At 50.4% G+C, this 13,151-nt stretch overlaps 1 protein-coding gene across 1 annotated transcript in view; it reads left to right on the plus strand.

Moving 5' to 3' along the window:
• PTGIS (prostaglandin I2 synthase) overlaps positions 1 to 13,151 on the plus strand; it is a 32,086-nt gene that overhangs the window by 131 nt on the left and 18,804 nt on the right. Inside the window, exons 2-5 of the mRNA XM_011365986.2 lie at positions 1,641 to 1,764; positions 3,671 to 3,849; positions 6,395 to 6,538; positions 10,222 to 10,373. Coding sequence (XP_011364288.2) covers positions 1,641 to 1,764; positions 3,671 to 3,849; positions 6,395 to 6,538; positions 10,222 to 10,373 — 599 coding nt within the window. The remainder of the gene's footprint in view (positions 1 to 1,640; positions 1,765 to 3,670; positions 3,850 to 6,394; positions 6,539 to 10,221; positions 10,374 to 13,151) is intronic.

Here is a 13,151-nt window from a genome sequence, read left to right on the forward strand (position 1 = left end):
AATCCACAGTGAGAAGAGGATGATTCACTCAATCACTCACTCGCTCGGCGAACAAGAGCTTTCTGCATTTCTGTGGTTCTGATCATTCTAAGGCTAAAACAGGGGTCTTAGCTTAGATTTAGGGCCCTTCAAGGGGTCCACTGTAAGCGCCAGCCCTGCAGTATCATGAGGCCCATTTTCCAATCACGATGCTGTTCTCCTCAACTTCTAGTACCTCCTTCAGGGGGCGGGGGTAGGGGATATGAGTGTTCGCATATTAAATGCTTAGCCAAGGGCAGGGCCCAGTTCGAGTGCAGCATAAGGGCAGGTCCTAAGTCAAGCGTGGTGTGGCTGGGTTCTCTCCGTTCAGAGTCTTACAAGGCTGGAATCAAGGCGGAGGCCCAGCTGCCTCCCTGCCAGGAACCTCCAGGGAAGAGCGTGGCTGAATTCAGTTGCTCGCGGTTGTGAGACTGAGGTCCCCATCTCATTGCTCGTAGTCAGCCAAGGTCCCCCTCGTAGCTCCTAGAGGCCACCTGCACTCTTTGCCATGTGGCACCTTCCATCTTTGAAGCCAGCCACAGAGACTCTCCCTGGTGTCCAGTCTCTCTCATACTTTGAGTCTCTTTTGCCAGGAAGAGCCCTGTCTTATGTAAGCTCTGTCTCCACCTGATTAGGTCAGGCCCACTAAGGAGAATTGGTGTCTTCAAGTCAGCCAACCCCTCTATCCCCCACTCAGTAGGAGGGGATTATACGGGGCGTAGGTCATTGTGGGTCATCTTAGAATTCTCAGTAGCACAGTGAGCTGTAAGTGTCGTTATTAAATTCTCAGAGGAGTCCCCCTGCCCTCACAGGGGATGCTGACACCGCATATCACACACACGCAAACTTCCCAGCCCCTGGCTGAGCTAGCATGTACCCCTGGGGCATCTCCGGAGGCCACGGGCCTGGCCTCTGGCCACCTGAGATACACGTCCAAGGGCAGTCGGGGTCAGAGGCTGGTCCTTCTGTCTTCCTTCAGCTGCGCTCTCCACTCTCATTCTTCCTCTGTGGGCATGACAGGGAGGATGCGATACCAAAACCCTGGTCCATACTGGCTCAAACAGAGAACTCTTTAAACTGCTGGGTTCTGGAAAGCTCTCCCACCCACCGAGAAATGACCACCTCGATCAACTGGTCCCCTGGCTTCTGCTGTCAGACCCCTACAGTCCATTCTCTACTCAGCAGCCAAAAAGATCCTATAAAACCTAACCCAAATCATGTCTTTATGCTTCCCCACACTCCTCCAGCACCCACCTCACTCAGAGACAAAGCTACAGCCCTTGCAGCTGCCAAGAAGGCCCGCACGGTTCTGGGCCCCATGACGGCGCTGGCCTCAGTCTCTGGGACTTCTTGCTCCCTCCAGTCCAGCCACACTGGCCTCGGTACTGTTCTTCGAATACATCAGGCGTGATCTGAGCTCAGGGCTTGTTGTGCCCTCTGCCTAGAAGGTTCTTCTTCGAGGTAACCACGTGGCTCCTGCCCTCACCACCTTCAGGTCTTCGGGCAAATGTCCCCTCGGAAGCCTTCCCTGCACCCTCGATTTAAAATTACACCCCACACCCTACAGACTCTATCCTCTTCCCTGCTTTATCCAATGGTGATAAATGCCGTGGCTTCTGCAGGCGACCTGGTGAGCCTCCCCTGGACCTGGGCAGTATCCCCTGGTTAGGCCATGCTTTGGAGTTTGGAAAAGATGCTGCCAGCTTCCTCACTAGGATGAAGGAGAAGCATGGTGATATTTTTACTGTAAGTACCTCTTGTGCCTCTTGGGAGGGGCAGGGATGAGCAGCTGGGCCTGTCATACCTGGTGTTGAGGGATTCCTTCGGGATCTATCTGTGTACTAACCTACTCATCCATCATCTCTCCAGTGGTCCAGCTAACTTTCTGTCCATTTCTATACAACTGTACATCCAGTGCTTATGTAACGTCCATCTCTTCATTATCATACCTCTAGCATCTTCCCAACATCAAGCTATGAAGTCATTCAATATCCATCTGATAATTGTACATAAATCTAACTGACCTCTATCCATTTATTCAACGTCCATCTCTAAAATCCACCCATCCATCTAACAGCTATCATTCTGCCTATCTACCTAATATCTAAGCAGCATCCTTCCATCCTAATATCCACCCAACATTCATTCATATATTTCCGTCAAACCTCCATCTATCCAGTCATCCATCCATCTTTCTATGTACTTTTCCAATATCTGTCCATCATCTATCCCTCCATCTGTCTACCCAAATTTATCCAGCGTTCTTCCACTGGTGTACCTACACCCATCCAACTTCCATTCATATATTCAATTTCCACCAACTTTCATTCTTCCATTTATCTACCCATGTCTCTACCCGCCTGCCACTTTCTACCCAGCGTCCAGTTATCTATCCATTCAATAAACATTTATTTATATCTCCATCTATCCACCCCTTCAGTATCTACTCAAACAACTACCACTGGTCCATCTACCTTCCATGTATCCTTCCCAACTTCTATCCCAATCCAGCATTTGTCCTTCAGTCTGTTTACCCAATATCCACTTAGCATCTTGCCATCCACGTACCCAACATTCATCTGTACATTTAGTTTCCACCAACCTCTAACCACCCACCCACCCATCGTTCCTTCCAAGATGCATTCAGTGAGCTTTCTTTCCATTTATCCACTCATCTAACAATCCTTCTAATAGCAATTTTTTCTCGGCTATCGGCCTGTATTTTATAAGTGAGTTTGATTAACACGACGCAAAAATCACACTCCGAAGACGGGGTCGAGGTAGGTGGGTAGTTTTGTGTGACCCCTGCACAAACATTTGAGGAGAAATGCTCAGCTCTTGTCTGTAGGGTTACAGCTCTCCAGAGCTGCTTCCTTTCCTTCTGGGACAGCATGTTACATATAGAGCCCGACCTCCCAAAGAAGTGAGTATTACTTACACATCCACTCGCATATACCCAGCAGCATCCATCCATCCGTCTGTCCTACCTTTCTTCCTCCATTCATTTATCCATCTATCTATCCATTCACTCACCTATAATCTATTCATCCGCATTTACCCACCAACATCCTTCCATCCATCCATCCATCCATCCATCCATCCATCCATCCATCCATCCATCCAATCCATTCACCTATGATGCACACACATCCATCTTCTGCCTTCTGTGGGCAGACTCTCTCGTGGCTGCTAGAGATATGACAATAACCAAGATAACCGTGGCAGGAGTATTGCTATGACAACGGCTGCTCTCAGTGGTCAAGGACTTACTCCGTGGCAGGTACTGGTGGGGGGCAGGTACATCACCGTCCTCCTGGACCCACATTCCTACGACTCGGTGGTGTGGGAGCTTAAGAGTGAGACGGTTAAGAACACAACCTTTGGTTCAAAAAGGTGCAGAATTCCAGTACTAGCTCTGCAACCTCTCAGCTGCCTGAGATTTGGGCACATCATGTGACTTCTCTAAGCCTTTTTAGCTATAAATGGGTGAATGATGGTCCTCTCCTCGCAGAGTGGTCGTGAGGGGTAGATGAGAGAGCATCATCCATTCAGTACATGGTGGGGCCAGCACCTGCCACGGAGTAAGTCCTTGACCACTGAGAGCAGCCGTTGTCATAGCGATACTCCTCATTCTATCTGGCCAACTTCCCAGGTACTGGTGGGGGGCAGGTACATCACCGTCCTCCTGGACCCACATTCCTACGACTCGGTGGTGTGGGAGCCTCGCACCAAGCTGGATTTCCACGCCTATGCCATCTTCCTCATGGAGAGGATTTTCGATGTGCAGCTTCCCCATTACAACCCCAGTGATGAGAAGGCCAAGATGAAACCGTGAGTGGCCGGAGACGGTGACTGGGCGGGCCAGGGGGGGCCAATCTGCTTCTACCTGCGTAGTTCATGTCACCCTCGTCTCCACAACAGGGGTCCAGTAAAGACATTTTGTTGAGAGAAAACAAACAGAAACAAAATTAAAAACAACCCAGAAGAGTTGGGCTCAAGAAGAACTCTCTCCTCCTTAGGAGGCAGATCTGATTTTAGTAGGAGGAGACCAGGATTTGGGTCAGTCAGACCTAGATGCAAATCCCAGCCCCACCCCTTTCTACCCTTGTGACTTTGGACAAGCCAGTCCATCTCTGAGCCTGTTTCCGTACCTGTAAAATGACGGAAGGTGGGTGGGGCGATCAATAGTTTTGAGTTCATATTCTGTGCCAGGCATCGTACATGAGCCTATTAGTCTTCACAGAAATGCTGGAGGGTAGGTAACTTATAGCCCCAGGAGGGTAGGTAACTTATAGCCCCATTTTATAGATGAGGACATTGGAGTTCAGAGAAGAGAAATGACTTGCCCTAGGCCACACAGCTAGCAAGTGGTGCAGGTCCTGAAACATAGGAATACTTATTTCAGCAAAAGGATGTGTGAGCACATTTATTCTACTCGTCCAGCAAACATCCGGGAACCTGCTATACAGTGGTCACCATCCTAGATTCAGAGGGCACAGAATGATGCCAACCATCGTCTGAGGACACCTACCATATACCAGGCGTTTGATAGTGCACTTTCACATTTACAGAGGAGGAAACTGAAGCTCAGAGAAGGGAAGTGACTTAGCCAAGGTCTAGTGCTAGTAAGTGGCAGAGCTAGGATTTGAACTCAGGTCTGCAGACCCCACAGCCTATTGTCTTCCACCCAAGATACTGAGGAAATGAGATGCGAGATGCTGCATATCCATCCCTAAAGAGTCACACAGTCTGAGGGTCACCTTTAGTGATCTGTCTCTAGGAAGAGTCACATCCTGGAGTAAGAAGAATCTAGAAGGCTGAGTTTTGCAGGACTGCCAAAGTCGAGGAAAGGCCAGCATTATGAGGTGAACTCTGAGGAGAAGCAGTGCCCAGTTCGGCCTTGGCTTTGTGGGACAGCTGCTAGGAGGACTTCTAAGGCTGAGTGTCCTGGGTCCTGCCATTCCAGGGGATCATGAAGTCCCATTGATAACAAGAGTCAAAGTTCACTGCATCCCACCCCACTACCTAGGGAAGACCCGTTTCCTCCAGTGTCTGCCCCCTACGGTTTCTGGGAATTTCTCATGAGCTGGTATGACATCTTCTGGGCAAGGTCGCTACATCTGTTGAAGGCTGATGTCTCTGTCGAGGACTAGTGCCTGTAGTGGGGTCGGGGACAGCTGGATCAAGGTCCATCACTATGCCAGCTCCCATTTATTGAACGCTTACAGTGTGCCAGGTGCTGTGCTAAACCCTTCACACACCTTATCTCATGTGGCTCATGCCTATTGTTATTGCAACAATGTTCGAACTTGAACATCCAAAAGCTTTTATTACCTGGAAGTTCATGGAACGCCTCTGGAACTTCTCCGCTCCTGAGTTATCCAAGAACCCAGGGGTTTACGCAGTCTGAAGGGACCCATCCCATCTGCAAACAGCAGGTGGCGACAAAGAGCTGGAGTGCCTTACCTGTACTCCAGCACTTGTTGCTGCCACAAGGTGTCGCTGTTGGACATGGACGCTGCACTGTTCCAAGGGCACTGTCCACTGGCTGTCCTGGTGCCCCTTCTGGTCTAGATCCCTGCACAGGTTGTAGAGAGGCCTTAAACTTAGATACAAGATCCCACCTTTCTTGGCTTCTAATCATGCCCTCAGGCATGGCTCAGTGTTGACCCTGTATTGTGGAGACTCAGTACAGAGGGGCTTCTAGCTTTGGCCACATATGCCCCCAAGATCCAGTTCTCATCTCAGACTCCCTGGCACACACGATGACCAGGTCACCAGCCAGATCCTCTTACTCCTCGTGTCATGTTCACTTGGGGTCATGTCTCATTAACAGTCCTTGGTGAGGAGACGCTTAAACCATCCAAACAGGTCTCCCTGACTTTGAGACTCAAGGAGAAAGTGCTGGTGTCTTAGTTCTCTGTCTTTCAGAAGTCTGTGGGTTCCTTATTCAAGCGTGTGTGCCCCGAGGAGGGACAGACTGTGGTGGCTAAGAGTTCAGACTCCGGAGCTGGACGGAGCAGGGTTTTAATCCCAGCTGTATAAGTTACTGGCCGGGTGGCCTCCAGCAAGTGACTTTCGTCTATGTCCCTGAGTTTCTGTCTGTAAAATGGCATCATAATAGCAACTGTTCTCTCTCAGGTTGTCAAAAGGTGAAAGGAGATCGTTATGCTTGCTTACTTAGCACAGTGAATAGTCACGGCCGTCAGTGTTGAGGATGATGGTAATCATAACGCCATCTTGTTTGAGCTAGTCTTCCAAAGGCCTCCATTGCCAGCGAGAACTGGAGCCCCAGGACCCTGCGGTGGGGGGAGGGACCTGCCCGTGTGCTCTCCCTCTAGAAGCTGTGCTCTCACTGCTTTGTCCCCTGCCCCAGGACGCTCCTCCACAGAGACCTCCAGGCACTCACCGAAGCCATGTATACCAACCTCCGCAATGTCCTGCTGGGCGACACCACGGAAGCGGGCAGTGGCTGGCATGAGATGGGTCTCCTCGATTTCTCCTACAGCTCTCTGCTCAGGTGAGCCCAAGCAGCCCCCACTCCCCCGAGTGGAGCCCAGCTCTCTGGACCCGGGTCAGCCATTAATCGTGGCTTGGGAGCTATGAGGCGGTGGTGCATAGGGGAGCAGTTTGGGACACTCAGAACAAAGACTGCAAGATGACATTTACATCTGGGACCCCAAGTATTTACCTGGCTCGGTCTGCGAGTTGTCGAGGAGACACAAGCCGAAAAGGGGCCTTTGGCATTTATTCTAAGTAAGATGAGTGACATTGGGGGTTTACGCAGAGGCTTGACGTGATTGCGCTTGGAGTTTTAAAGACTCTATTTGTCTGCCGGATGGAGACTAGGCCACAGGTCGGGTGTGTGCCAGTGAGAGAGAAGCAGGAGGACTTGTAAGGAGGCTGCTGGAGTTGTTCCGGTGAGAACGGCGGCCTGGACCAGGGAGATGACAGGGAGATGCTGAGAGTTTGGGGTGGGGGTGGAGTTGATGGGACCTGCCGAAGGCTTTGGTCAGGGCGGTTGTGGGGCTGGAGGAACATGGCCACAGCGGGGGAGGGCAAGAGCAGGGGCAGTTCATTGATTTTTGGTGGTGCCATTAATTGACTAGCATTTCACAAAAGAAAAGACATTTCAACCACTCTAAAAAATTAGAGCGACACAGTTTCAGAATAAAGGACAGGCATGTGCTGACACATATGGGCACACAGGCACATTTGGGACACGTGTGTGCATATGTGTAGGTTTGGTGTGTGTTAGTGCATTTAATCCTCACAACAGCTCTGTAAGGCTGGTACTTTACAAACCACACTCAAAAGATGAGAAAACAGGTCCGGAGAGCTGAAGCCATTTGCCCAGAGTCCCATGGATAGGGGCCTGACAGGACTGGCCGCAGAGCCTGCCCTGTCAAGCCTGAGCCTTGCTGCGTAAGAGGCCCACGTCTTTCTCACTTCTCCCTGGAACGGTGCAGACTCTGCCCAGGGCTGTGACTGGTCTGGGTGATGCTGGTTTGGTCCACCCTGTCATCGCATGGTGGGGAGGCTGAGGTAGAGGGGCAGCTAAAAGCACCCAGCAGGATCACAGAGGGCACCTCCTGGGTCTCCCGGCTCCTGCCACCCTGTGTCTCTTTGAGGGCAAAGAAGTCAGAGAGGAAGTTGTGGCTCTGGGGGCGGTGGGGGCGATGTGGTGGCAGCTGGGCCCTTTTAGGCCCATGGTGACAGCAGGCGCAGTGTAGGGCGTCAGAGGTCAATGGGTTCCGAGTCTTCAGGGCCTGAGACCTGTGCCGGAGCTCCTGCCTCCTGGCCTGGTGGCCTAGGGCCTTTTCATCGCCATCTGTAGCCCCCAAAATAGAAAGGGGTGGGCGGGTTGGATGACAGAGTCACCGATGGAGGTGCACATGGCCCCAATCCATGAGATGCCACTGCTGAAATCTCCTAACCCGTCCTGCGCAGGTTCCTGCTCTCTGAGTCACATCCCAAATTCTTACCCTGGCCTACGGGATCCAGCATGGCCTTCCCTGAACCCTTCTGTCATAATCCTTGGACAGGCCAGGCGGGCACCTACCTCGAGGCCTTTGCAATTTCTGTCCCCTAGGGGTCTGCATGGCTCCCACCTCACTTCATTCGAGTCTCATCTCAAGGGTCACCTCCTCAGGAAGGCCTGTTCTGACGTCCCATTTAATATAATAGCCCCCTCATTACTCAGCCCCACTGAGGCTTTATTTTCCTCCTGGCGCCATCTGTAGGTTCCGTGTGTACTCACACATGTAATTACTGTCTGTCTGAGCCAGGTAACGTGTTATTCTGCTATAGAGGTGCCATCGGAGAGGCCTTCACTTCCACGGTGTGAAACCTGGTGGCCTTCTTCTTGTTTTTTTTTGGGGGGGGGGTGCGTTATGTTTTTGTCCCCTATTTTGGTAGAAATATATGTCCAGAGAAACATTTTCTCTGCTTCAAGAGAAACACCAGGGCGAGCGGGGTGACAAATGGAGACAGGTGTTTAACTGCACTGTCACGAAGACCACGGGGCCTGGTGAGAATCGCCTGACTCTGCCAGCTCGTTCCTGTCTAAAGGCCACGATTAAATTTCTAAAAACGCCGTGACTCAGCCTCCGCCTGGGGTTGCCTGGCGGACTGCAGGCTCCGGGTGGCCAGATTCTGTGCTTTTTCAAGATGAGGGGTAATCCAGATTTTGTGTGAATTTCCCCAAATGTTTAAACATACGTTCAGTTTGTTTTTAGGAGAACTCGGTTGACCAAACGAAACATGTTTCAGACTGGCCCGAGGAGAAGGAAATCCTGGGCCGATGTGGAGGTGCGGCTCTGGCCAGCGGGGTGGACTCTGGAACGAGCTCATCTCGGCTATTCTGAGGGCAGGATTGTTTCCTCTTAGTCCAGTGGGATGGGAGGGTTGTGAGCTCTCCGTCTCTGACGGCATGGAAGCCAAAGCTGGGTGAGGGGGAGCGGAGAGGCTGTAGGGGAAGGGTGGGCAGTAGCCCGGATGACTGAGCTCAGAGTCATGATGACCCTGTAATTTTCTCCCAAGGTCAGTGTTCTCAGGGTTGAGAGCTAACCATCCATCTGACCATTCAGCCACTCACCCATCTATCTATCTATCCATCTCCCACCCACTCACTCACCCTCCTGTCTGTTCTTCTGTCTACCATCCATCTACCCTCCCTCCCTCCCTCTCAGCCAGCCAGCCAGACAGACAGCATTTACTGAGGGCGCACTACATGCCTGCACAGTGTGGATAAAGGACAGACTGGGGACTAGACAGGCTCATCTCGGCCCCCGCCCTCCCTCACTCCCGTGTCCAGCCCCCCTCCCCTGTTCTCTGGAAGATCCCTCTCTGGGTGGTCCAGGGACTAGGAGGAGCTCCAGGGGGAGCAGTGGGGCTTCTGTGGCCTCTCTCCGCAGAGGCCCCCTGGCCCTTCCCGCCATGGGGAAAAAGCGAAAGCCTGAGGTTCCCCCACCCCCTGACTGAGGCCACTGGGTCTGAGGCTGGGGCCAGGCTCCTGGAGCAAAGTGGCCGGTGGTGAAAACATTTCCTCTGGGAGTGTTCCTGCGGGTGGTGTGTGTGTGTGCGGCCCACGTGTGCGTGCCACACCCCGCCAGGCCCTGCCCCTTTCCTGCTCAGACCCCCGGGGCCCCTCAGGTCCAGCCCTCACCCCTGCCCTGCCCTGCGTGCCCAGCCCTGCCAGCTCCCAGACCGGCCCTGCCTCTGTCCCCTCACGCTCAGCGAGGCCCCATGCGGCCCCACTGTCACCCTCGCTCACTCTGCTCGTCCTCAACACTCCCATCTCCTTCCGGCCTCAGGACGTGGGCACTCGCTGCGGCCTTCGCCGCGAATCCCTCCCCTCTGTTCTTTCCTAGCCGGCTCCTCCTCACCCTTCCGGGTTCAGCTTAAGGGTGAGCCCGTCCTGCACCCCCTCGCACACACCTCTGAGCGCCCGCTGACATATTACTCCTCCTCTCCTTTCTCTTGTCTGTTGTCTGTCCCCTGCAATAGAGTGTCCGCTCCATGAGGCCTTGATGGCTTTGTCCGTTTTCCTCACAGTGACCGGCCCAGAACGGTCCAGGCATGTAGCAGGAAAGGCAGGTGCTCATGTGGGTGTGTGAATGGAGAAAAGCGTGTGGCTGTGATGGGAGGGCTTGGCCGGGAGGGCTCCAGGAGGACCCCTGATCTATCGCTTGCCACCCCCAGAGCCGGCTACCTGACTCTGTACGGAGTCGAGGCACTGCCACGCACCCATCAGAGCCAAGCCCAGGACCGCATCCACTCAGCCGACGTCTTCCATACCTTCCGCCAGCTCGACCTTCTGCTCCCCAAACTGGCACGGGGCTCCCTGTCAGTAGGTAAGCGCCGTGGGGCCCCTGGTGGGCGGTGGGGCAGACTGAGGGACCCCAGAGGGGGTGTCCGAGCTCAAAGTGAAGGATCTCATTTGTAAAATGGGGGGAAGAGTAGGCTCTTCCTAGAAGGTGACTGTCAGGATCGGCTGAGGTAATAAGAGAAAACACTATCTTTGAGCACTTTCTATGTTCCAGGTACCAGGTTAATGAAGCATTGTCTCACTCAGTGTTCACAACTGCTCATCGCTTCATTTCCTTTACTTATATATTTTTAAGGTAATAAGAGAAAACACTATTTGAGCACTTTCAATGTTCCAGGTACCAGGTTAATGAAGCATTGTCTCAGTGTTCACAACCGCTCATCACTTCATTTCCTTTACTTATATGTTTTTAAAGACCAAACTTTAACATTAGATTATTCAAATTAAGAAACACATTCTTGTGGTTAACAAACTATTCATAGAGATAGACGGTAAAAAGTAATAATACTCTAACAAGCCCAGCTTCCTATGGAAACCAGTGTTAACATGCTGATATATATCTCTTCACAGAGTTTTGTAGGGATATTTTTCTTTTTTTCACATTGAGACAGATATACATATCTAGAATGTTTCCATGTGTATTTACAAAAAAGGATCATATCTATTATTTGCAATTTTTTTTTTTAACTTAACAACATAGATCCATGCTCCCCTGTCAATACAAACAAACATCTTCTGGAGCAGGGGTCCCCAACCCCTGGGCCACGGACCGATGCCAGTCCCTGGCCTGTTAGAACTGGGCCACACAGCAGGAGGTGTATCTGCAGCCGCTCCCCAGCGCTAGCATCACCGCCTCAGCTCCACCTCAGATCATCAGGCATTAGATTCTCATAGGAGCACCGGTCCCTGGTGCCAAAAAGGTTGGGGACCACTGTTCTAGAAGTTTTAGCCAATGCAATTAGATAAGAGAAATCAATTACCAATATAAGAATGGGTAAAGAATAAATAAAACTCCCTATTTGCAGCTGATCTGATACTATACCTGTAAAACCCCAGAAAATCTGTGGTACAACTAACTCAAGCAAAAAACTAAAAAATAAAAAGAATCCAGCAAAGTAGAAGGACAGAAAATTAACATAAAAATATGAACATCTTTCTAGCCCTTACATGTCAGTATTTAGGTAGCCAACCCCCTCCAGAGGGTAATTATAATTATTTCCTTTTGTGTGTGTGGCTATTATAGTATTTTACTGTCCCGATTATCTCTTCTACCATCTGGTGATTTTATTTCTCACTGACAGTTTCCTGGAAGTGGGTTTGCCAGGTCAAAGGGCATACTCATTAAATTTTTTTATTAGCTACTACCGCATCATTTCCAAAACGATGGAGCAGTTCACATGCCTACCCAAAGGGAAGGAGCCTGCTCATTCCCCACCGGATGCTATCAGTCCTTCTACTTGTTTGCCTGATGTGCACAGCTGGGTGACCTGTTTTAACCTGCATTTTCCCACATCCTTGTCAACATGCAGTTATCAGCTAATCTGATGGGCAAAAAAGGGCATCTGGCCTTATTGGGCATTTCTCTAAAGACTTTGATGAAACATCTTTTTATGTTTCACCAGCCATTTGCTTTTCTTTTCTGCAAGTTACCTACTCATATCTCTTAACGTTTTTCAGAGTCAAATCCTAGAAGTTCGGTATTATTATATCCATTTTGCAGGTAAGGAAACGGGGGCTCAGAGTGGTCACTTGTCATAGACATGCAGCTGGCTGGTAGGTGGCAAAGCCGGCAAAATGAAAACCTGCTCTGACTGCAAAATCCTGTGCATAAAACACCTGGCACATCCCAGCACCCGCTGCTTCACCGGGAAAGAGTAGTTGGTTCCTCCATTGCCCTTTTCTTCATACAGATGGTCCAGGGAAGTCTGGGTAGATGCAGAGGGGCGGGACCCTCCTTCATGCTGGGAGCCGCACCTAGGCTGGTTATAGGAAGGCTCCATCTCCCACTGTGGGCAGCAGGTGGCGATGTTGGGGAAGGTTTCTCAGGTAGAGGCTGGAGGCTCGTGGGCAAACCTACCCTTAAACCTTATGGGCATGTGCAGCCTCTGGAAGAGCAATTTGGCAGAAAGAACTTATCGTTCAAGGTCAGCCACTCCAGAGCTTGGGCTCTTAACTGGGCTCCCCTGCCTCTTGTAAAAAAAAAAAATTCAGTATTGCAGAAAAGGGCAATTCTCTTTTGAGAATTGTTATCAATTTGACGTTATCCTTCTAAAATAGTGCTGTGTAGGATGCAAGCCACATAAGCAACTTTACAATTCTTATTAGACACATTAGCAAAAAAAGTGAAAGAGGTGAAATCAATTTTAATAATACATTTTCTTTAACCCAATATATCTAAAAATATTAGCATTTCAGTATGTCATCAATATAAAAATTATTGAGATATTTTACATTTTGTCACTCAGGCTAAGACTTTTACTTTTACTCACGGCACATCTCAGTTTGGGCCAGCCACATTTCAAGTGCTCAGTAGCCGTGCGTGACTTGTGGCTGCCCTGTTGGACAGGGCCATTCTAGACCATTCTCCCAGTGTTAAAATACAGTATGAGCCCAAGTTATACTGTGATCCAAATCTACAGTGAGCCACTATTTTCCCAGTGGGAAGGTTTTGTTTTGTTTTGTCTTTTTTTATTTTTGGTCAACTAAGTATAGAAATAATTAGGAATGGAAATGAAATAGTTAAATTTGCCCTTACAGATGTTGTTGACATCTGTAGTTAAGCTCACACGCTATATAACCTGAC

This window comes from Pteropus vampyrus, unplaced genomic scaffold (genome assembly GCF_000151845.1).
Source record: "Pteropus vampyrus isolate Shadow unplaced genomic scaffold, Pvam_2.0 Scaffold117, whole genome shotgun sequence".
Lineage (NCBI taxonomy): Eukaryota > Metazoa > Chordata > Mammalia > Chiroptera > Pteropodidae > Pteropus > Pteropus vampyrus.